We start from the raw sequence: 25,201 nt of genomic DNA on the forward strand, positions 1-25,201 counted from the left end.
ATTCAGTTTGCCGCTGAGACCAATCAAAGCCAGTTAGCCCCCAAGCTGCTGCTAATTATTGAAAGGAGAGAAATACTGTATTTAGCGGTATTTGGACTTGATGCAGAGCAGAAAATTTGGAGAGCGCTGTCCGAGGCCAAGCACAAATACTACAGAGTCCAGCACTTCTTACTACACTAACGTTGAATGGCTGGCTAACGACTAAATTACTAAAGTCTCATTGGCCATTCACGCTAACATCAGACATAGGCAGATCATTTGCTTGTGGTTTTTACTCAATTTTAAATTTTGTTTAGGATGTTTATTGTTCAGTTGGGTCACATGAATGAAGTGTTTAGTGAGTGTACATACACACACACACAGAAATGCTGGTCAGGCTGCAGGGAGTCAGTACTGCATGGAGTAGTGGATTAAAACAGACAGTGTAATGAGTAATCCCTTCAGACTGCAGCTTACAGCAGAGCAGACAGGGGGAGGACATGACCTCGCAGTCCAGAGATCAGGCCTTCCCCCCTGTCTGCACTTCAGACACACTCTGAGAGACACACCTCTTTTCGATTTTGGCTTTGGGGGAATCCTCCCTGTCTAACAGGTGTTATTAGTGGTACGGTGACACACAGGGTCTGATAGGAACCTCCACTCTGGCTTCCAGTCCCCACTTCTGAAGTCCCGTATCTACAGTCATGCCCGAAAGTATTCATACCCCTGGCAGCTGTTCCCAATGAATCAGGGTAATTAGGATGCTTTAAAACAGCTTGGACTATTTGGAATGGTATAGAACTTTGGATTTTCCCATATACTGTGACAGTTTTCAAAGGGTATGAATAATTTTGGACATGCCACTTTTTGTTCAAATGTGTATAAAAGCTGAGAAATACTTTTTCCCACAATGATGCCTCTTGTACATCATCGTGTTATCTCCTGGGAGATGCCTGTGTCATTTCAAGGCAAAAATATAACTTCTGGTTAAATAAAAGTAAATTTAAGTCAAACTTTGCCAGGGGTATGAATACTTTTGGGCATGACTGTATAACTCACTGAAGTTTTTTCACTGAAGTATCTTAGGTTCTATATATGCTGCTACTATGGAGTGAAGGAACTCCATGCAATACTTTAAGGATGAGTTGGAGTGTTGTGTAAAATTCAAAGCCGATCATCCAACATCCGTACCTGACCTCACTGATGCTCTTGTGAATAAACTTAACGCAGTCATCACAGCAATCATCACATCTCCATTTGTGTTGGCCTCTCTATTAGGTGTACTGTGGTGGGTAACCACATCGCATTCCCCATGGCGAACTAGGGTGAGGATTTCCTGGCTGGGAAAGCATACCACCTAACTCCTAACACACATTCCCCTTCCTGTGTAACATGATTCAAACGTAAGCTGCCCTCATCTGCCTATGCTAGTGGCCTGTCTGGACTGAGAGTGTGGTGGTGGAAGTGTGTGTGCTGCACTCATCCAATCCTTGGGATTACCCCCCTCACAGCCAGGTCTCGACCCACTCAGCAACTTGCATGTGTGTGTGTGTGTGTGTAGTACCTGTCAGGCCTAATACTTGCTAAACATTTACCCTTTCATCTCCGCCCAAATCCGACTCTCTCCAAATAAGGCCAGTTTGTCCGACAGACTAGGGAAAAGGATTAGTCTTTATTTAGACTTCCACCAAGACGTGGCCTCACTCTCCCCTGCAAATTACGCAGTAGTGGCTTGTCATCAATGCCGGCACTAAGCGCTCAAGTAACTCAGCTAATTACTAGCGTATGTAGTGTAAGGTGAGGCTACAGAGTTACACCGAATTACGCCTCTGTAAAGATGTACATAAATCACTGGTTAAATCTGGCAAAAACTGTCTAAACGATAAAACAGAATCAAAGTATTTTCTTCAGGTTGTTCCCGTTAGCTTAGCTTATTTCCTCACATATCACACACAGTTTGTCATCAATAGAAACACCAAGTGCTCACATATTTCACTTTATTGCTAGCAAAGCTGAGCCTTGAGGGACTGGCATAGCTCAAACATAACGGTCGACATGGCTGCTCAATGAAAACAGACCCTGGTATCGGTGAAAGTGTAGTCAGGACAATCTCAGAGTACACGTGTGTGTTTTAGAATCGAAATATGTTGAATTATTAGTCCATTTTCCCAACTGTACTAGTAAAAATTGAACATGTCAGTGAACCATTAGCTTTGTCTTGATCTTGGCTGGAAGGGACTGCCAAGCTTGTTGCCATCACAGCTGCTAAATAGACAGACTTTCCCATAACTATGATGCTGCATATCTCATCTAGCACTAGGACTAGTGAAGCTTGAGGTGAAGCTACAGGGCAAGTGGCTTAGACCAAGGTGTAATGCTAGCTGCTTTATTCCACACACTTTGGCCTGATGCTTCCCTAGAAAGTGATTAGCTTATTTCCCCAAATGTACACCCTCGAGGCTTGTCAACACTAACAGAGATGCTAACAGACCTCACGAAGAAGAGGAGACAGTTCACTTTGTTGAAATGTCAATGTGATAGCTTAGAACAGCCAACATGGCAGCAATTCCCATTCAATAAAATAGTGGTGTTAATAGCTAAAGCACTGTGGGGTGAGGCAGAAGCGGAAGTATAACGCTAGCTGGTTTATAATACACGCATTGGTTGGTTGGATGCTTCTATGGAAAGTGATTAGCTTGTTTCTCCTACAAAGTACACACTCATGACTTGTCAATGGCAACGTTAAGCACTCACATACCAGCTAATTACTGGCGAAACAATGTGAAGTGAGGCTACGGAGGGAGTCATTTCCAGTGCTAGCTGAGGTACACCACACACTTCGGTTTGATGCTTCCCTGGAAAGTGAATAGCTTGTAATATGTGCCTAGGTGCATTACAGAGAATAGAGCTGGCTACTGAGTAGAAGGTAAAGCAGTGAAACCTCCATACTGCTGGTCCGATGATGATGTACTATCAAGAGCTGATGTTAAACCAAATTTCTGGTGGATTTTTGTCTAGATTTATTTTTTACATTTGTGGCCTGAACTGAAGGCCTAGGTCAGTGGCTGCAGAAAACATGGATAGCACAAAATCTCTCAAAAATGAAACCACTACAACATCTAGAATCTCTGCTGTCTGGCTGCAGTATGACGTGTAGATCCCTTATGTTTCAATGGCAGCTCATTTTTCACCTCCTTCCATCTTCCTCCCCTAAACTGTCTTTCCCTATCCAGTGTCTAATTGCAACAGTAATATTATACCCTAATTCTGCTATTTATTTGTAGGAAGGCGAGGCTACACTTCATCTGAAGACTTACTGGAACCAGTACACAAACTGGGTATCCAAGAAAACATCTGATTTAATTCTGCGCTGTAAGCTCAGTAAAGGTGGTCTGAGACATGCTTGATCTTGGAGAAGGCCAAATGGTCTCCCAAATGATTAGATAAGTCTGCCTTCTGGTCTCTGCTATGCAGACTCATCTAACTGCAGATTTGGAAACACAACGGACAATATCGTCTTCATTTCTATGGAACGGAAAGGAATGGAACCACAGCATCCATGTTTCTACAGTCATTGGCCTCAGTCTACTATTTAGGGTTCACACCTGCACTGCCAATAGCCTCTTACAGAGACAAGATACACATCATACCCATTTAATTGTAATATTTAAGAAATGAACAATAGAAATAATGAATAATGATAAAAATCAGCAAAATTAGGCTAAAATTATTAGAATTAGGCTTTTGACAGCCTTATTAGTCATTGACCTTATTACCCTAATGCAACACTGGTTAGCTAGAAGCTAGCTGATTTAATGGCAGTGGTTTAGGAACAATGGTGACAAAACTCAGATTTAGGGGTAGTTACAGCATATGTAGGGAGATGGTGTGTGTTCACATAGCATGTGGATGGGCCTATAAGTCCTAGGGTGGGGGTGCCTGTGAAGTCACAGTATATCCACTTGTCCTGACACTGCCAGAAAAAAAACAGGAATGTGGGAATGCTGGTAAACCGAATGGATTTTTTTTGTTTTGGTTACTGAGGCTACGCTCAGGATTAGAGGGTGACATTGCAATGTTTGACTACTGAAATCCATAATACAGTAGAAAACCTTAGTGCAGCAATAGTAGTGGTGATGGAATAAATGTGCCCATTGATTCTAAGTATGTTGAGACGTGGGATAGTCTCTGAGTTCCAGCGCTGAATCACTTACACCACACACACACACACACACACACACACATCCACACAAACAATGGTGAATCATAGTGACACTGCTTGGCTGTGAAGCTTCAACTGTGGCACACCGCACACAAACAGAGAGTCTCTCTCTCTTTCTCTTTCTTTCTTACTCTCAGTCTCTCTCTCACGCTCTCTCTCACTCAAGGCACTTCTCGAGTGTCTGAAATCACACGTCAGCCTCAGTTCTCAAGCTGTACCAAACACAAAGCTTGTGGTGCATGATTTTGAAGGATAGAAAAATCTCAAGAATGTAAGCCATAATTTCTGGCGATAGTTGTATTTATGCAAAAGACTCAATGAAAATAAAGCATTAATTTAACCAAACCTGAAGAAAATAAGTCATTATTTGGGTAGCCTAGTTCTGTTACATTGAGCACAACGGTTTATATGAATTCTGAGAGTATGTCCATCAATGTTCTACACAAATACTGTATGTTAAACAACCCATAGAAAGCCTCCACACTGATAAAAATACTGACAGTGCTATAGCTAATTGTGCTATTTTTAACAGTGCTTGAAGTTTATCAAAAGCTAAAGCTTATCTCAAGCTACCTTCAAGTTACATTTTCAAAAGGATTTTTCTGGTGTTTAGACGGTAAAATCTCATTCTCAGATTACTGCAGCACAGTTGAGGGAGGCCAGTGGTCATGTGTACAACACGTAGTGACGGTTTCTAATTTTATTTTTGGCTGTAGTGCCCCCTTAATCCCATACATTCCCAGGATTATAACATGGCAATGCTTCCAACTCCGTGACTACACAGAAAACAGTACAAACTGACTGGGCTATTCTGAAAATACAGGAGTGATGAAAGCCTGGACGTGCAGCCGTCTCCCGTATGTTTAAGGGGCTAAGGCCGATTAGCCAATAGCTGAAAGTGCTGTAATCCTAATGAATGATCTCTGAAATCCTCATATACAATTCTCACATTATACATATTGGTATAGACACAGTATTAAAGACAACAGCAATTTAAGACGAAAGGTCCTTTGCTGACCAGATGAGGAGACAAGCTTGAAGTTATACGAGTGCAGAGCGCAGCTTAGCACTGATCTGTAGCTTGCAGTGGTTAGGAGGTCTGATTGAGTCGCACACAGAGGCCCAGATTGAATCTCCTGATGGGCTGCTAACACATTGCCCTTTCACACTCACCTGACACCAATCTGTCATTTCTCTCGCACACGGTGGCTACAATGAGGCGTAAAGCAGCGTTCCTCTTATGATCTAGTTGCACCGTGTGCCGTGGGGTTACTGACACTGCCATCAGTCTCAGAGAACAGGGCATTCAGAGGTTACAGAGTGCTACGCTGGAAATAATGGCAGAGACTACGCACTGAATTGTCTGATGGCGATGTCCGCATTCATCAACACTCCAACCTTTCAGGTGTTTTTAGGCCCAAAAAAGTATCCACACATGCTTTGGTAGTGTGGACAGGAACTGCTGGACATTTACAGGCACATCAATGATTCAGAATAAGTCTAGCTAAGCCTGCTGGTGTGTGCTGCTTTTATGTATTGGCACGGAAAACTGCAGACTGACAGCACCATGCGTTGCCATGGAGTTCCTGGAATAGCTGTGGTGTGGCTGGCTTTGTGGGGTGACGGTGTCACCCACTATTTTATCTTGACAGTGTTTTAAACACACGCTACTGTTTCTAATTGGGAGGTTTTGTTTAAGTGTGGGTTTGGTTGTATATAATTGGGCGCGCTTGGACGTCTTCGGGATAAATTCGGCATCTGGTGCGCTGCCGCCACTGCGGTGTCAGCACATCCCGTTGCGGTTCCATTGAATAACATGGAACATCCCGTTGTTTGCCACTGTCTGGCTATTGTCATAATGTAAACACAGCACTGGACATGGTCAATTAAACAACACAGTTTGAATGGCATGCTCTGGATTAGATGGGAGTTGATCTAAACCCAAACTAAGCTTAACCTTGTGTCCCAGGCTGATATTAAATATTCAACATGGATTTGGACGTGTAAGAGCTTTGCCCACTCAGTTGACATTTTGCTGCTTTTTCTGCAGTACACCATGTGCAAAGAAGTGGGCTCATGCTGACGTGTCATAAACGGACTGCTCCCTTAAGCTCCCGTTAGGCATGCACGGTACCCCCCGACATTACCTGGTGGAGCTGTTTGTGTGAATGCAAATGTCCGGGTCATTCATATCAGGACACTGATAGTGAAGCTGTAACACCTAGATCATAATCTTAACTGTGTGAGAGTTCGGATTAAGGAGGCCTGCTGTTTGAACGACACTCAGTGAGGAATCAGCGCCCCCTGCTAGGCTGGCATGATCAGTCGAGTGTTTTGCGGACGTTTGTCCGTTCTCATGTGGACTGAGCTGGAGACTGACAGGAAAACCTTTGTTTGGAAAAAATATCCAGATATAAGGGGACAGGGTATAAGAGCCTGTTTACACCTTCGGATTTGTTCGGATTTCACTTGTCCGCACGAAAAGCCAGGTGTAAACACCCTCAGGAAGCATTGTGATCGGATTACGATCGTATCACTCAAAGCACCTTTGGAGGTGGTTGGAGACTGATGAATGAGCTGAGTTCGTTCCCTTGTTTAAATAGTTGCATTTTCTGATACAGCCACATCTAAAAATGTGAATAACCTCTATTGTTCCTCTAAAGTGTCCACATTCTCCCGTAGCAGGACAATTCTGATGAGAACCCAGAAGTAAAAGGCAGTACTACAGAAATGATGCACGGGGTGGTGTGCTGTCTTTCTCACAAAGTAAAATGGGATCTCATCTGGTCACACTGGGGACGCATTTTTAAGGCAAGTGTAAACAGAATCCACTCAAAGTAGATCCAGATACTATACGGATACAAAAACACAAGTTAATGCCTAGTGTAAACAGGCCCTAAATGTACATGGGGTTGTGGGGTCATTTCCTGCTTTACAGAAGAGACTCTGTTCTGTCTTGAAGGGTCACGTCAGATCCTCTAACCATTTCAGTCCCATCGTAGAACTTGGTCTCCATCCTCGCCACATTAGATGAGAATCAGCAGGAGGAGAAAGACAATAAAGTCAGTCAGCAAAGACAGACCCCACAGGCTGATTAACGGACCGTTGCTAGCGTCAGCTAAAGCATCATTTTCTTTTGAGCTCTGCTCTGCATCTCAGTAACTTTTTGTTTTCTAGAACTAATAATCATATGATCATGTGACCACATGCGAAGCAACCATCCAGGTTCATAGAAAATACAACTTACTAGAAACTGGCTCATCCTCGTTGCCATCTTGATGCGAGGATTTTAACACGGGAAATTTGTCCCGTAAAATTACAATTTCACTGTCATTTTTGTTGATTATCATTATTATTTTTAATGAATTATTTATTTGTTTTTTACTGATGTCTAACCCAGTCCGAATAGGGTTTTAGATGTGCTTAAGTCGTATTCAGCTTATTGTGTGCATAGATATGCGTATATAGATTGATAATGTGTACATAGATATTGCATAGATACACCGCAGATACAAATGGCTGTGCAGAGATGTTTTTCAGACACTGAGTAGGTGAGCAGAATAGGACGAAGCTTGGGCATTCACAATTCACAAACTCAACTTGAAGGCAGAATGAAATCCAGCAAAAACATCAAGTTGATCTCATTCCAGTACAGTCTATCCAGGCTGCAGGCATGATGGAGAATTCCAGCTCCTCTAAAGCACTAATTCCAGGCTTTCCTTTCTCTTTGTTGAGGAGGAGAGCGACTGTTTTTCAGCTTCTGTTCAGAATCACACTCCTAACAAAGAGCCGATTAACAGCCTCTCTCTCTCCCTGTTTCTCTCACTCGGTGCTAAATACACGCCGGCTGACACAGATGATGTCACTAACCCAATGCGGCCCCTTCCGTTCAACAACAAACAAGGTCATCGCGAGTGGGGGGGGGGGGGGGGGGGGGGGTGGAGGAGGAGAGAGAGCAAGAGAGAGAGTGGGGGGTTGTGAGAAGACAGAGAAGACAGAGAGAGAGAAAGAGAGAGAGAGAGAGAGAGAGAGAAAGGGGGGATGAAGAGAGGGAGGGGAGGGTGGTCTTTGTTTCACATTTCATCTGCAATGTGTTTTCCTTTTTTTTTTCCAACCCCACCACCCCCCATCCCCCCTATCCCTTTGGCTGGTAAGACCCCCTTCCCCATCCCCATCCCCTCGCTCCTTCACTTGCCCTTTCTAACACGTAGGTGGCAGTCTTCTGCAAGCATGAGTGCGGCACATCTTCGGGCGTGGGTGTAGGAGTGTGTTAGAGAGCCGTCTCCTCATTGCTTTCCCCACTGACAGCAGAGGGACAAAGAGCAGCCTGAAGCCCATCTTTAAAAAGTGGAAGGCGTTAAAAGAATGTGAATGAATTGACATGCAATTTGTTACACACACATCTGTGTACACAAATGTAGGCAAATCCACACTCAAACTCTAGATTTCTAAGCTTGGAAAGGAAATTCCAGCATGTTTTCAAATGTTTAACAGAAAGGGTAAATATATAATTCAGAGTGGTTTGGGGTGAAATTGTTCATTGTAGACCTAAGATTACGTGACATTTGGCAGTGAATGCAACCAGGGGTCGCAATGCATTTATATTTACATTGAAGGCATTTAGCAGACGCTCTTCTCCAGAGCGACTTACAAAAGTGCTTCACTGGTTACTGGAAAATATCCTTAGCTAGTTTGTATAGACTAGGATCCAGAAGATACCTCTAAGCTTAGATATTACTAAACACATGAGTCAGTATGAAGACCACAATACTCTACTCTACACTTCGTCTCTCGAAAGAGAGGAGAGTCTTCCCTCTGCGTTTGAAGACAGTGAGCGACTCTGCTGTTTAGACACCCAGGGGAAGTTCGTTCCACCACTTCGGTGTCAGACCAGAAACAAGCCTGGACGCTTTTCTTCCCTTGGATTTTAAGGGATGGCGGGTCGAGAAGAGCCATACTTGAAGCTCGAAGGGCTCTTGGTGCGGGTCAGCTTTTGACCATTGCCATCAAGTACGGAGGACCAGATCCAGTCTTGGCTTTGTAGGCCAGTGTCAAGGTTTTAACTCTGATGCGGGCAGCAGCTACAGGAAGCCAGTGAAGTGAACGCAGCAGAGGAGTTAAATGGCTGAATTTAGGTACATTGAAGACGACCCGTGCCGCTGCATTCTGGATAAGTTTCAGGAGCCTGATGGTGCGCTGAGGGAGATCAGCCAGAAGAGAGTTGCAGTAGTCAAGCCTTAAAGTGACGAGAGACTGGGTGGCCTCTCTAGAGAGGAAGGGTCAAATTCTCTGGATGTTTAAAAGGAGAAATCTGCATGACCGAGTCAGATTTGCAGGCTTCTCAAATGTGATATCAAGCTCATTGTGAAGTCCAGCAGTTCCTGGGATGTACAACACACTACTAACACTACTACAACACAAATACAGTCATTTTACTAACTGTTCAGAGCCACCGGTGAACCTACTAGTGTCTTTAGAGTTTTATACGTGATATTGATGATGCTAAAATATCCACGTTTCTCTCTCACAACTATTGTAAAATGATGTCTCAGATATCAGACAATTTCATACAATAGCTTTCTGTGACACAGCTTTTTGAAGGCATTGCTCTCTTCGGATGTGACTCTCAATGAGTTTACATTCTAGACATTTATTGTTCAGGTAATTTTGGAATCAATCTTTTTGGAAACACACAAATCTCTCATTTGACCCAATCAGCCGTGCTCTCTCTGGGTGTGCCAATAGTATTTGTTATGTACATGGCCATACCAGAAGTTTGAACTCAGTGCTTTAATGTGTGAAGATCAGTGCTTTACTGCTCTATATATGAGGCTTTTATTCTTGTTGGATGTGCTGTGTTTTCCCTGAGTGGGCACTCAAGCTTCACTTTGAGTGCAGTTTGCATTGGTCAGCACTTTTGTGACCTATTTTTTATTATTAATGAGAGTTTTTGATGATAATAAAATTTAAAATCAAAGTATTTGGGCTGCGTTAGATCATATTTATTACAAGTCAAAGCAGCAATATCAGTGAGGCATCACTTTTCCTTTTTTCATAAAGGCAAGTAGCCTGTGGAAAGGTGTTAAATCTGTCAATGTGTGTGGCACATTCCCCAAAAGATCTAGAGACACTGGAAGGAAAGTAAGTTTAACTTTCTGCATCAATAATTTAAGATGTACTCAAACAAAGCAATTCTGACTGGGTTTGGTGCGAAATGCTCCATTTTAGAGTTCAATATCTCTAAAAGATACATCACAGAAAGGTACTACATGAAATGGTTATCTGAGGCACGGTCTAAAACACTGCCTTACCATAGTTTTGAAAAGTCCACATTTTTTAATGGGATTCTTGGTTCAGAGCATACAGAAAATAGCTGGTTAGCAGAAACCACATTTTCTCTCAACAAAATGACACGTTCTCGCCCGCACCAGAGGTGAGGATGAGCACTCGAAGATCTTATCTCCTTCACCACCCTCCGAACCTCCGCTTATGAATGATGTCATTTTCTCCCGTCGTTCTCATTCACACCTGAGTGTGGGAGCGCGAGATGAATAATTAATGCAGGATGAAAAGGGAGAGGTGGACGGGCAGTGCACTCTTTTATTTCACAGGCTTCCTCTTCCCTGGGGCTGCTTCTGCGAGCTGACAAACATTGTGACAAAGGAATGTGCTGAAACCTGATGGATCTTATCCAACCGCCATGCACAGCTTTCCCTGTTAACCTTAGATGTCTAGAGTTACTATCAGTGTGCGAAAGGGACTATTTAAATAGAATTCCATATTTATATATGTACACATTACATATTTATAATTCATAATGAAGACATCACAAGGGTGAGTACAAGGCCAGTGGAAGTATGTCTAGTTCTGTGCTGTTTATGTTATGAGTTTAGTAGGTTTTGCTTTACATGCAATTTGCATTACATACTTGAAAATGAAATTACATAACTGTATAATTAATCACGTAGTAATTTGACCAATTATATTCCAATTTCATTTTCCTGTTTCTTTGAGCACTGAACTCTTTTTCCTGCGTCCGCTGTGCTGACTTAAAAAAAACCCCAGACCTTGACATGCGCCACTGTTATTAACAGAATGTGTTAATGTGTTAATGGTTTGGCTTATCAATATATACTTTATATAGGTATATGGGGAAAAAAGTATTGGGACACCTGCTCATTCATTGTTACTACTGAAATCAATGGTGTTAAAAAGAGTTTATTCTGCTTTTGTCTGAGTAACTGTCCAGGGAAAGGTTTCTACTAGATTTTGGAGCATTGCTGTGGGTATTTGATTGCATTCAGTGTCAAGAGCATTAGTGAGCATCAGCATGTTGGGTGATCACCACTCAACCTCATTCCCCAACTCCCTAACTCATCTCAAGTCTTGGACGGACCACCAGCCATCATTCCAGAGAACGCAGTTCTCTCTGCACCACAGCTCAATGCTAGGGGGCTCACCATGACTGCACTCGGCATCAGGCATGGTCCAACAGGCTTGTGTTTATCCGCTCCAGAGAGTACTATTCTTCGGCAGGGACTCAACAAGCTGTATATATATATATATATATATATATATATATACATATATATATCACACTATGTGTGACAGTGACACTTCAACAGAAAAGTAGAATCGCTTCATTCGTACCTGTGTTTACAGGTGTTAGGTCATGCATATGCATGCACGTATGTGGTGTGTGTGACAGTCAGGTGATAATTGATGATAGTCGTAAGTGATAAGTAATGATTCTGATCTTGCACTATTTGCAGTGAGAACTGACTGAGCCACATATATAACAAAAAGACAAATGACAGCAAAAAGGGTCTTTTTTTGTATAATATTGGGCACATACACACACACCAACACATTTATCAACCTACCAAAGGTCACTTGACAGATTGGCTATTCAAGCATCGGCCACCATTCTTTACATTCTTGATGCATAATGTGCACTGAGGACCTGTTTTGTCACCTGCACGAAAAATGGTGCTATTGTACTTTTCTCGTATAAAATGTGCTTCATACCATCTAACTCTCACACAAAATACCCCACCTGAATGATTCTGAGGGTATATACTGTATATAAAAAGCCAGTGTGGATTTAAATCATTTTTTAAAATCTTTAAACAAGTTTGGTCGCACAGGCAAGCGTTGATGCGTGTACATACACATGGTTGATAAACTCTTTTTATTTTAACTCTCTATATTTCATATGCTAATTTTTTTTAGATTGTTGCAATTGAGCATCCCAATGAGAAACAGTGTCATTTCCAAAATAAATATGATAATATTTATAATAAATGTTCAAAATAAAAAAAAATCTGAGTTGAATCACATTCAACTCTGGAATAATTCAAAAGTTTGGAACCATCATTCAATGGAAGTTCTGGGAAAACTGTTTAAAACTCTGGACCCATCAACCAAAATTATGGAATAGTTCAGAAAATATAAACATTCTAAAATCACAACACAAACCTGTGGAATACCATCAACACTCAGTACCCAAACATATGGAATTATGATTAAGAATTTTGACATAATCTATTTAAAAGTCTGGAATCAGTTTTAAATCATATATTTAGCTTATGGTGTTTACTGGACTGGCCTCTCGTTCCGGGTGGTATTCCTGCTTATGATTCCGGGCAGAAAATGGATGGGTGGATGGATGCACAGTATTTATGGCTTGGAAAGTAATTATTGTTACATGCATACTTGCAGTATCTCTAGTATTTCATACAGCAATATCAAATTTCTCTAGCAAATGTGTGTGTGGTGGTCATTTCACTGTTGCATGAAACATTATATATTTCTTTTTTATATATACACCTGAGCATTACAGACATATGTGTTGTTAATGTATATATTTATTAGTCATTTATAATTAGTTCTGACCAGAGGGGGATGGCTCCCCCTTGTGAGTCTTGGTTTCTCCCAAGGTTTCTTCTTTCAGCTCTGAGGAAGTGTTCTTGCTCTATTGTCTTATTATTGGATTTCTGTAAAGCTGTTTGGCGACGGCAAAAGTTGTAAAAAGCGACAAATAAATTAGATTTTATATGGTCAGTGGTTGAGCAGCTTATTTAAAGCTTTTTTTTTTTGCTCCGAGTGAAATCCACACTGTAACAGTGTGCTTTAAGCTGTTCCCTGAAAAGCATGTAAGGGGTAGAAAGAACAGCCCATCTAGAGAGTAAAACCAGCACATTCATGCAATCTTTTTACATTTCTAGATTAGTGCTGTTTAGATTAACGGTGCCGGAACTCTGTTGTCAAATCTTGTTGTGTTTGAGGCTGTAATGTGAAACACACCTCATTACAGCAAAGATTAGATTCATGTTTTTCCCCATTTTCCAGCTTCCAAATGCAGTAGAGCTTTTTTTAGAGTTTTAGTACTGTACCCACGGTGTGCTAATAACTGCTGCAATAATAAAAACATCACAATAATGATATGTCTAATCTAATGGGGAATTAAATGAATATAGCACTTTTCTCAAACTAAAGAACCACAAACACACACACAGTTCCCTTGCAGACAGAGGGAAAAATTCTCCAGGGCGTGGTAGAAACTTCATCACTTAGCCATCCAAGTGGGAGAAGGTCTTTCTCACCATGAGAAGCCCCTGGGCTGCAATGCAGAGTCACTCAGCGGCAGGCCCGGAGACCCTTAGGGTTGCGACATTCTGTTTTACCAGACACATTAAAAACTGACAAGCCAATTACAAAACAGCTCATAATCATGTGATTAATGGATAAAAATGACTGCTGTGTTTGTTTTTGAGCCGGAGGAAGTTTTACAGTGCTATACTATATATACACATACTAGTGCTGGTTCAATGCTCATTTTTTATAATGTCATTAATACATTTTTTGTACTTTGACCCTTCAAAGCATCCGTCGTAGTGCAGGCTGAAACCTAGCTGCTTGCACGCTGTATGGTGCTATGAGAGAATCCATAACTGCAGCCCCTCATTTCTTTAAAATGACTTTCAGTGCACCTTCAGCAGACTACTCTGAACAGCGCTTGTATGGATGAAGCAATCAGCTACTGTGAACTAACAAAGGCAACAGTAACATGGTACTCCAGTGTAACATGAATCCACATGCATGTATGTGTGTGTGTGTGCTTTGTCCTGTACCTCATCTGGCATGGTGAAGACCAGCTCCTTGTCTCCGTGAGCTACCAGGCCCTGGAGGAAGTACTCGCTGCAGGCGGCCAAGACGGCCCGGTGGGCACGGAACTCTTTGCCCTCCACCTGCACGGTAACATCACACAGCAGGCCCTGCTGCCGCTGCTCGTTCAGGCCGAGCAGGATGTTCGTGCAGTGCACCGTCGACTCATACACGTACATCGGGGCTTCAGGCTGCTCATCCACGGACATACCGCTCTCACCCTGCAGAGAGACGGAGGGAAACATTAGGAAACAGCAGCAACGCAGCTCAAGGGTGATCAAAACTTGAAATTACTACTTACATTTATGACAAATAACTGTTCAAAATTCTAGAATCACTGTAAAATTTTGGAATCATCAGAATTCATCAGAAGGTCAGGATCCTTTACATGTCATTTAAATAATCGTTTAAATGTTTAAAATTCTGGAATTATTATCTAAAATTCTGGCATGGCCATTCAAAGTTTGGAATCACATTTACATTTACAATTACATTTTTGATGAATAACAGTAAAATGAAATTTAAATTACTATCCAAAATTGTGGCATCATCAGTCAGGTTTCTGGAATTATCATTCAAAAGAATCAATGTTTAAAATTTCGGAATTCCTATGAAACATTCTAATACCGGAATTACTGTTTAAAATTCTGGAATTATCATTTAAAATTCTGAAATTACTGTTTAAAATTCTGGAATTATCATTTAAAATTCTGGAATTACTGTTAAAAATTTCTGGAATTACTGTTAAAAAATTCTGGAATTACTGTTTAAAATTCTGGAATTATCATTTAAAATTCTGCAATTTATCAATTAATCAAAATTGTGGAAGAAACATTGAAAAGTCTGAAACCACTCTTCAAACTTCAGGAATCCTAAATCACTTCAATCAAATCAATTCTGGTATCATGAATCAACATTTTGGAATAACTCTCTGGAATCCAGTCTGGAATCACTGTCAAATATTCTGGATTTCACATAACAGAATATTCATTCAATGGCAAGAGTAAAAAAAAAAAAGAAAAAAAAATCATAAGTACTTTTTGACCATTTTCGTCATCAAATGTTAAGGTTTTGACCTGACAGCAACAACACAGAGAAACTAAAGTTCTAGATCCTATAATATAATGATGAAACTACATCTTATGTCCTAAATGAAGCATATTTAAAAATTGCCAATGCACACACACACACACACACATAACACATACCACTGATTCCTGATCCACTCTATCCCTCAGTGTTGCTATAGCAGCATGATTTAACATCTCACCATGACCACCCCCTCACAGCTTTAACCAGAAAGCTTTAGCTGGAGTGGGAATAGATCTCTCTCTCTCTCTCTCTCTCTCTCTCTCACACACACACACAGAAATTAAGCATGAATGCTTCACACTTTTTTCACACTTTCATGCGAGGATGTATATGCGTACACTCACACACACGTACACACTCTTAACGCTGTGTTTAAACAGATTAATACAGCAAGGCTTCTGCATAGAGCATGTAGTGAATACACACTGTGAATGAGTCTCGTGTTCACGTAACAAAGAAAGCAGCTTCTACACAGTGCAGAGGGCAGCACACACACACACACGCACACACTGCGTATTGATTTTTCCTGTCTCCTCATGGGAGTATGTGGAGGTGCTTCGCGAGTGTATTTGTTTCTTTGTGAGCGCTTTCAGAATATGGCTTTTTGTCTTGGCTCTGTTTACGCTCACAGCCTCTGTACACACACACACACACACACACACACACAGTCGGAGCACTATTTCCAAACCTCAATGAAGTGCTTTACTAAGAAAACCCATGTGCAGCTTTCATTCCTGAGCCGCAGAGGAAAGATGGGCAGAAAGTTCCACACGCTTTTCCACTTCAGTTGCAAACAAACATCGTCTGCTCAATGGAATAAACACCAGCTGAAGGTGAATCTGGGAGCCGAATCCAAGAGCCTGAAGCACTAAGACCTTACAGTAATTCATCTCCTGAGGAAACTCATTACTCCCATTATCTCAGTAGGAGAGAGAGGGAGAGAGAATCTAAAAGAAAGTGATGGACAGTGTGTGAGAGGGTGACCGAGTGAGAATGAGTGAGAGTAAGAGGAGAAAAGAAAGATACAGGGTAGACAGACAGATAGCCAGACAAACTGATGGAAAGAAAAACAAACAGATGGACAGAAGGATAGATAGACAGACAGAGAAACAGACAGAGAGATATATAGATAGACAGACAGAGAAACAGACAGATAGAGAGATAGATAGATAGACAGACAGAGAAACAGACAGATAGATAGATAGACAGACAGAGAAACAGACAGATAGAGAGATAGATAGATAATTAGACAGACAGAGAAACAGACAGATAGAGATAGATAGATAGACAGACAGAGAAACAGACAGATAGAGAGATAGATAGATAATTAGACAGACAGAGAAACAGACAGATAGAGATAGATAGATAGACAGACAGAGAAACAGACAGATAGAGAGATAAATAGATAATTAGACAGACAGAGAAACAGACAGATAGATAGATAGATAGACAGACGAACAGATATATATACACTATTTGGACAAAAGTATTGGGACACCTGCTCATTCACCGCTTGTACCAAAATCAAGGGTATTAAAATTTATCCTACTTATCTCTACTGTCCAGGGAGTTCTGTCGTAAGGATTTGATTGCATTCAGCAACGAGAGCGTTAGTAAGGTCAGGACCTCACCTCACCCCCCCCAACTCATCCTAAAAGTACTGGATGGAGCACCATCCATCATTCCAGAGAACACAGTTCCACTACTCCACAGCTCCACAGTTCTATTCTATCGGCAATACTTCTATAGAAGGACTAGACACGCTGTCTATGTATGCATTTGCACATCTGTGTCTGCAATGGGTGCCACTTAAAGTAGCTGAATGCATTCATTAAAATGGGTGTCCACAAACATTTGGACATATAGTGCAGATAGACCGACAGATAGATAAACAGGCAGACGGATAGACTGACAGGCACAGAAAGACAGAGATAGATCTCCTAGCTTACAGAGAGGCAGATAGACATTCCTACTAAAGCTATAAATGAGCTCGCCTCTCAGCCTCTGCCAGTCTTTTCCACGACACACCAAGCTATTTACATCATGCGAGGCCAATTTCTGCTCTCAGCTCGGTGTAATCTGTGCATGACTAAACAGTTCCTCTACCCAGCGCCCAGGCCGAGCCAGCTCTACACTTTCCACAGCCAGTGCTAAGGCCTCCACTGCCCCCAGGGCTGCAGCTATCCTCCTCCGTCCTCCGTTCTCACAAACAGGGCTCGGTCCAAGGCGCACAAGCACCACACAGCCAAATCCTCAGCGCTCATTTAACACCAAGAGATTTCACTGAAAAAATAGTCTCAACATTTCTGAAAGCAGCTTATTTCTAGCAGCAAGTGTCAGACGCTTCATTTTTAAGACAGTTATGCATAGGAGGACCTTCATTAGGCTTTATGTTTTGAAAAAAAAACTGCCTTCTGGACATTCCCCCTGCATGCCACCCCTGTATTACTGAAATTAGGCACTGCCCCAACAAGCAAAAAGCAAGCTACGCAGCCAACAAGTGGATGTATTAGTGAGCTAGTTCACTGCCTTCCCACTCTGGTCTCGTAAAACCCCCTTCTTTGCCTATTTCCTTGCACTGATGGCATTGTGTGATGTGGGCGTTCTAGCTACTGGGTGGAAATTGGAGATGACCAAGTCGGGAAGAATCTGGGTTAAAATATGCATACGCATATCATTTGCAAAAACCGTTCTCTAAGGAACCGTCCACTGAAGGTCCATCACACCCAGGTCCAGCATTAAAGGAGGTAGAATGCTGGTCGCATTACAAAAACACATAGCATGAACCCTGCTGGTCACCTTCGTACTGTCCCCACTTGTAGGACGAGCATGTTCTTCTAGTCTTAGCAGGTCAGACCGCAGACCAAAGAGCTGCAGAAGGCCGCCTTGGCTGCCCAGCACAGCTTCTGGGCTGAGAGGACCCCTGGCTGCGTGGTCTCAACCCAGTGCAAAAGGCGGAAAGTTGTCCTGGGCCCCTGGAAACGTGTGCTAATGGAAACTCCAGCGCTGAAGAAAGGAACCAGTGGGCCAGAAGCCAGTTCCTCCTCTCATATGGAGACTTACCCAAACCACAGAGCTGAGAGCTTGCAAGCTGCACCGTGTGGGTGTGTGTGTAAGTGTGTGTGGGGTGGAGGTGGGGTGTTGTGGTTATGATGAAAAAAACAAAAAAACAAAGCAAAAAAAACACCCAAAGAAATAGGACAAACACAAGCAGACAGCTTTGCGGCGACTCTATTTGTAGCCGGGACTGCGTTTCTAGTGCATGCTTGCAAAAAAAACACTGAGAGATATCCACCAGTCGACCATTTCTGCTGACTAACCCTCTGGCCAAACCACCGTATTTCAACAGCCGCTCTGAAACAGGGCCACCCTATCTCTAGCTGGGTTTTCAGAGCGTTATCAATCAGGCTGCAACCATTTGTCAGCTTTCTGCGCTTTCAAGATACATCACTGATTCCATGACATCATCGTTCATGCTAGGCTTTGGCTTCCAAGAACGCTTCCCTCTGATGACGCCTCGCTATGGTTAAGATGTGGCTTTTTGAGCACCCCTACACAGATCCTTTGCATAGATCTGCTGCCGTTAGCATGTTCTCTCCCTTTTGTTGTATGCCTCTTTGTGCAATTAGGCCGTCTAGTTCTGTTGCTGTGTCTCAAAACGTGAACTTTCGCCGTGTACCAGCCAGTGCAAGCAGTGTGTTCACACTGGGAAAAGCAATAGCGTACGTACTGATGGTAACAGGCGCTCAGTGCTCGCAGGTTGCCTTACTTAGCAGAAGGGAAGGGGCCAAGCAAGACCATTGAGACTCTGTGTTCCAAAGCCTAGGCTGTGGTCAAGGAAGGCTGTATTTCTCGAGAGTTGGGTCATCGAAGGCCATTTTGTTTCGTAGGAAAGGAACTGAAGGACATGACTAGTGTATCCTTCAAGTACATTCCCCGTTTACACTTCGCATTTGCTTATGTCAGTTAGCCATGATGTGTCAGTACATCCTGCTCAGGCCGTCTCAAATGTGCAGGAACGAGCCCTGAAGAGGAGCCTCTGTACACCAGGGCTAGCAAGGTCTGTTCTACACAGGCTGCCGGCTATCACTTTTTGTTGTTTGCAGGAAAGCTCATCAGGTACGACTCAGTGATGTGATGTAATGACTGGAAATCTGCCATTTCCAGTTAGTCCAACGCGGTACTGTTCAACTTGAGACGATGCTACAGAGTGTTAGAAGTATTAGAATGTGCACAGTGCCTGAATCGAGACCCAGGGAACGTGTCACCGCAAACGAGATCACCGCAAATCAGAGCAAGCTCTGCATCCAGACATCCGCAGCGGCCGTCCGTCTGACTGCTCCGATTTATTGTTTTCCACTTTGTGTTTTTCTCCCCCTCGGCCCGTGAACGTTCCTCTGCTGGCTACGGCGGATAATGACCTGTCTTCCAAGAATAATGTTTCCAGATGTGGTTGCAAGGTTCATAGGAATCCAAACACAGTATTTCAGCCTCGGAATGCGCTTTTTCCATGCCGGCGCGTTCCGACGCACGGATGGCGTTTGTTCGCGCTCGCACACAAACCTCGCCACAAAATGACTGGTTTGCGCTGCGTTCTGATTAGAAGTGCTGAGTGTTGCAGAGCTGTCTTTTCTTTCTCCCTCCCCCTCCCCTTCTCTTTCGCTCTCTTGTGTCTTTTATTCCGAGGGCATTTTTCTCCTTCCCTGCCAAGCGTAGCAACCAGCCGCCTTTGTGAGCAGTGCTCCTGCACGGATCAAAGCCGGGCGGCATGATGGATTTTGGATCGCCGGTGCTGCCGTTACGCTTCTCCAGCTTCAGGGGTTCCAGGGCTGTATCAGTGTTACCGCTGATCCGAGATCAGCATCGCAGAGTGAAAAAGGTGTAGAGCAGCTAAACCCTAATTGAAGTGGGCTGCTGGTGTGCAGCTAATTAGCACAGGGGGTTCCATGCCTGGTCCCTGGCCTGTGTATTTTGGTGGTTTCTCTATTCTGACACACCAACTAATCAGTTCATTATCAAGCCCATCCTGAGTTAAAGTGGGTGCGTAGGAGCAGGTGTAAATACGGCATTGACACAGATGATTTACCAATGCACTGATTTAGCTGTCCAGTTATGAATGCCATTGCTCGAATATCAACTGTCTATTAATTCTCTGCTTATGGGTTATATAATGTAGACTTCCACTATATATAGAGAAACTGCCCTTACAGGCCTAGATCTAGATGCCGCTGAAAGCCATTGTGTCTGGACTTCTCAAGACTCGTTTATGTCCATGTGAGGACAAGAGTAAGTAAACACCCTGACCTTGCTGTTTGAAAGCTCTATCTCTCTGAGTATCTCAAGTGTGTCAACCTTTTCACAGGGTGAGTGCAACAATGGACAGACAGGTCCACCACCACATAGTCCATCTATAATGACCTTAAAATGCCTGCCTACTATTAGGCAGATCCCCCTAAGGCCACCAAAACATCTCAAACTTGTTGAGGGCTGGACTACACATGACAGAACCAGCATGAACTTTTTCAGCAGTTTGTGCTACAGAGGGATCAGACCAGACAGGATGGCCTTCACTCCCTACACACACCAATGATCCTTGGGATAGTCAAAGTGGCTCATATTCTTACGCTTGCTCATCAAATGTTATTTACATTTATATGTAAGTAGTTTTATTGTTATGGCTGATCAGTGTATGCTTCTGATATAAAACAAAGTATTACACTTTGTTCATTTTCATTATTTCAAACATTATAATCTCAAACGGACTCCAGTAATAATGACAATCTGATTTGCAGTAGCTGGACTTTCCCATTAAAATGTCAACAGCGGTCACAGATCATAGGTGTCAGTCAAGCCATGTTTGGTGTCCCAATTTAGCTTTTTTTTTACAGTGCAGATATGAGGCTACTATAGCTAACAATTTAGCTTATACCTCACCAGGTAACATCTTGCAAACTGTCTACCTACATCATTTAGTGTAGAAAATTGTGTAAATTAGAATTTTCACCACTGATCAACAAACCTAATGGTTAATCAAGACCAGAATGGCTAACCAGGCAGATTTTCTGTAAAACTAGAGAGCTGTAAATGCAACTGCCAACAGAAGAAAGAAAAAAGGCTTTTCAAAGATGGAGCAGCTTTGTTCCCACAGTTGCTGCTTGGAATCAAAATCGCGGTGAAGTTGAAAAGCTTCTCTGAACTCTACAAAACACCTACAAGGCCTTGTCTTCGGGAATGAATGTAAATTTACCGTTGCGCTTTTAAAAAACACCAGGCTTTAAAAGCGTCAGGCTTATAAAAACCCTAACAAAGAACAGCTCCAGCAGCACCAGGGCCAGATATGTGTTTACTAAAAGAAGATGTGGCAGACATGCATATTTTATGTCGGAACGGGGGTGCCGTCCCATAGCAGCAGTCTCACAGTGCAGCTTACATGCTGGAGTGCGTCTGGGCTTGGGTCAGTCCATAACAGTGACCTGCCATCGAGAAAGACTCATACTTTGATGCACTAAGCGGTTGTGATGAGCACAGGCAGCAGCATTAGAGTTGGACATCTCCTGAGGAAAGCATGTGAATGTGACAGAATCTTGCGCTTGGTGATATGCATCCTGCCCCCGCTCTCAACGGACCATGAGTGTGTGACTGAGCAGAGCTCCACTGACAGAACAAAGCAGCCAGTGCTTTCACACACAGTCCATCAAGCACAAGTGACATCACTTCTCACTCAACCCCACCTCCCATTATGGGTGCCATGACAACAGCCTCCTCTGCGAAGTCTCTGCCCACTTGAGTGCACTAATGCCGGATGGCTCAGCAGCGATATTTCATCCAGCGCTCCCTCTCCCCTGCTTATTTCACATTTCCTAAATAGCCCATTTTACAGTCATGAGGGTCCTCACAAAGATCCCCACACAGTACTGTACATGTCCTATGAGTTATTTATCCATACTGCAGCATACATGGCAAATTAATAAAATAAACAAACGAACCCCTTCAGCTCAACACTCCTTATTCAGACTTATTATGTGGTGACTATCATGAAGTTATGTATTTGTATGTATGTATGTAATTATGTCATTAATACAATTATGAGCATCCAGAACAAGATTTTCTGTTCAGTTATTAATCCTTCAGCAACTCGTACATTATTTATTAATTGCTTTATGTTATAGTTACTGTACATTATGATGTTACTATACAAATGTTACTATACAAATGATTCAGTATCTTCTATAAATTAATCAGTAACTACAGTAAATGATTCAGTATCTACTATAAATGATTCAGTATCTACTACAAATGATTCAGTTTCTTCTATAAATTAATCAGTAACTACAGTAAATGATTCAGTATCTACTATAAATGATTCAGTATCTATTATCCATTATTCACTACTATGAGTTATTTAGTATCTAACATTATCTATACAGTATCTATACAATATTCAGTATTTATAATGAATTACTTGGTAACTAGTATTAATTACTCAATCAGTAATCAATCATTCAGTGAATAAATATAGAAATGCATACACATTCTTAAAGGTACATCAGTTAAAAAACCGAACTAATTAAACAAACAAACAAACATGCATATTTTGACACAAGGTCCTTAAGAAATCCATGCTGTACTTTGTATAGCTAAGTACTAGCTAGCTAATAGTTTATTAATGTAAATCAATTTACACCAGTAAACAAATAAGTGCACACATGTAGGTGGCTTTCGTCCTTCAGGTACAGGCCCATGCACACACACACACAAAATGTTTGCAAAGGGAATTGCAAACCCCCCCCCCCCAAACAAGCATATCTGAGTGTGTAGAGATATGATCCTGCAGCCGCTCTCCTGCCTCTGAAACACACTTAATGGCTCATTACATCCCAGCGCTGCCAAGCATTAATCATCGCTCTCTATGACTAATCCTGCCGCTTCACACTCACACACACACACACATTCAAAAACGCACACTCACTAATGGTGGCCTTTTAACTGCTCCGTCTCTGTGTGCTGGAATGATTATAATGGGCATTTATCCGACAGCACGGCTGTGTGTGTGTATGCAAGCTGCCCTTTGTGTGTCTATTAGTTTACAGATAATGTTGCTTAAATGCTCTATTGGATGAATGGAAGCTAAAAGCTTTCAAACAGTGCTATCTCCTCATTGAGAGAATAAGGAAATAGATGATAAAGGTGAACACTGGATTAGTTGCTTGTCTTGAAGCACTTTGTGTAGAACAGACCATTTGTTAGGATTTTCCATGGTTAACACTGTCTGTGTGTGTGTGTGTTGGGGGTGGGGGTGGGGTGGGGGGGGTCATAACTCGACTGCAGTAATGAATGTAGATGGCCCTCAGGCAGCTCAGAAGGTGCACACACTCCTAAGGCACTGAGCACACCTCTTTGTTGAAGGAGATGAGGTGAGTCTGTGAATCTGAATCGATCTGAACACTGAATCACTCTTGCTTAATAGCATCGATTTCATGTTAAAACCAGCTGATCACCACACAAAAGAGCAGCTATAAAACACGTGTAAAAAGGGTACCGTAGTACCGCAGTACCGTATATCACATTAGCGCCTCTAATCAAATCACTCCTTTATGCAAAAGGACTTCACCGCATGACCGAGATAACTGCAGATGAAGCAGCACTGATTTGCATCCCTGTGCTTCTTTATTATTCCATTTTACTTCTATAATTGTATAAAAAGTCCATTAAATAATTCTATGAACAGGATATGATCTGCCCTTTTCATGCAGCCCACTGTTGTAATCATTATTCATAGGGAATAATATACACTGAGAATACTGTGTGGTGAAACCCATAGCATGTGGACCTGATTTGCATATGGAGTACTACTGTGTGTCCAGAAGGGAATAATGATTCACGGAATGCATCAGATTCAGATCAGTGTGATACAGTGGTGATTCAGTTCTATACATTTTCAATCCAGAATCAAGGAGCTTCTAAAAAAATTGGCCTGGTGTTAATACCATCAGAAATGAAGTGTGGTACATATATTTTTGGGTAATAGTATTTTCTTTTAATATAATATTTCATTCAATAATGTCTTAGTAAATGTCCAAAGTGGCATAATCATGTAGAAATTCCTGTGGTATCATTAATATATATTTTTTTCATTAGGCTATGCTAATGTTAATATGTTGATGTTCCCTGTTTCGGTTTATTACAGCAGTCAGTGTTTTTCTCGATTATTTATTTACCCCGCTTCTGCTGTCAGTGTGTTTCGAGTCAACAGGTTTCCTGTTCTTTTTTAAGTACAGGGAAATTATTGGCTGCAATAATCTACTATAGGTTACGCATACAGCAGATGGACGCTACGTTGAAAAACATGTGCATACTCCTTTACATTGGGTTAACATACAGTATGAGAAAAGTGCATTTCCTAAAGGCTTAAATGGTTCCCACCGCCTGCTGGGTTGTTGCTAGTTTCGGTGGAGGTTTCTCTGGTGTTGCTGACGCTGGATGCTATAACAACTAGAATAAAAACAACAAAGTTTTTGGTGTGTTGTGTGTTTATTTACCGTAATGTCTCTGCCACCTTCATTTTCACATTAATGTTAATTGAAATTCCACATTAAAATTCAGTGCTAAGGTTAACGACCTTAATTTCAGTGTCAGTGTAAACTCAGCGCTACCTTAAAAGGAGTTCCACCTTGGTGTTAAGTGCTACATAAGCGCAATTCCACCCTAAACGCAGATCCACCTTAAAAAAACGGACACTGC

At 42.1% G+C, this 25,201-nt stretch overlaps 1 protein-coding gene across 2 annotated transcripts in view; it reads right to left on the reverse strand.

Annotated features, from left to right (window-relative positions):
* Positions 1-25,201, reverse strand: part of bach2b (BTB and CNC homology 1, basic leucine zipper transcription factor 2b) — a 134,214-nt gene that overhangs the window by 35,563 nt on the left and 73,450 nt on the right. For both annotated transcript variants that reach the window (XM_072678479.1, XM_072678469.1), the window contains exon 2: positions 14,335-14,589. In XM_072678479.1, coding sequence (XP_072534580.1) covers positions 14,335-14,577 — 243 coding nt within the window. In that variant the 5' untranslated portion in view covers positions 14,578-14,589. The remainder of the gene's footprint in view (positions 1-14,334; positions 14,590-25,201) is intronic.

This window comes from Salminus brasiliensis, chromosome 1 (assembly GCF_030463535.1).
Source record: "Salminus brasiliensis chromosome 1, fSalBra1.hap2, whole genome shotgun sequence".
Lineage (NCBI taxonomy): Eukaryota > Metazoa > Chordata > Actinopteri > Characiformes > Bryconidae > Salminus > Salminus brasiliensis.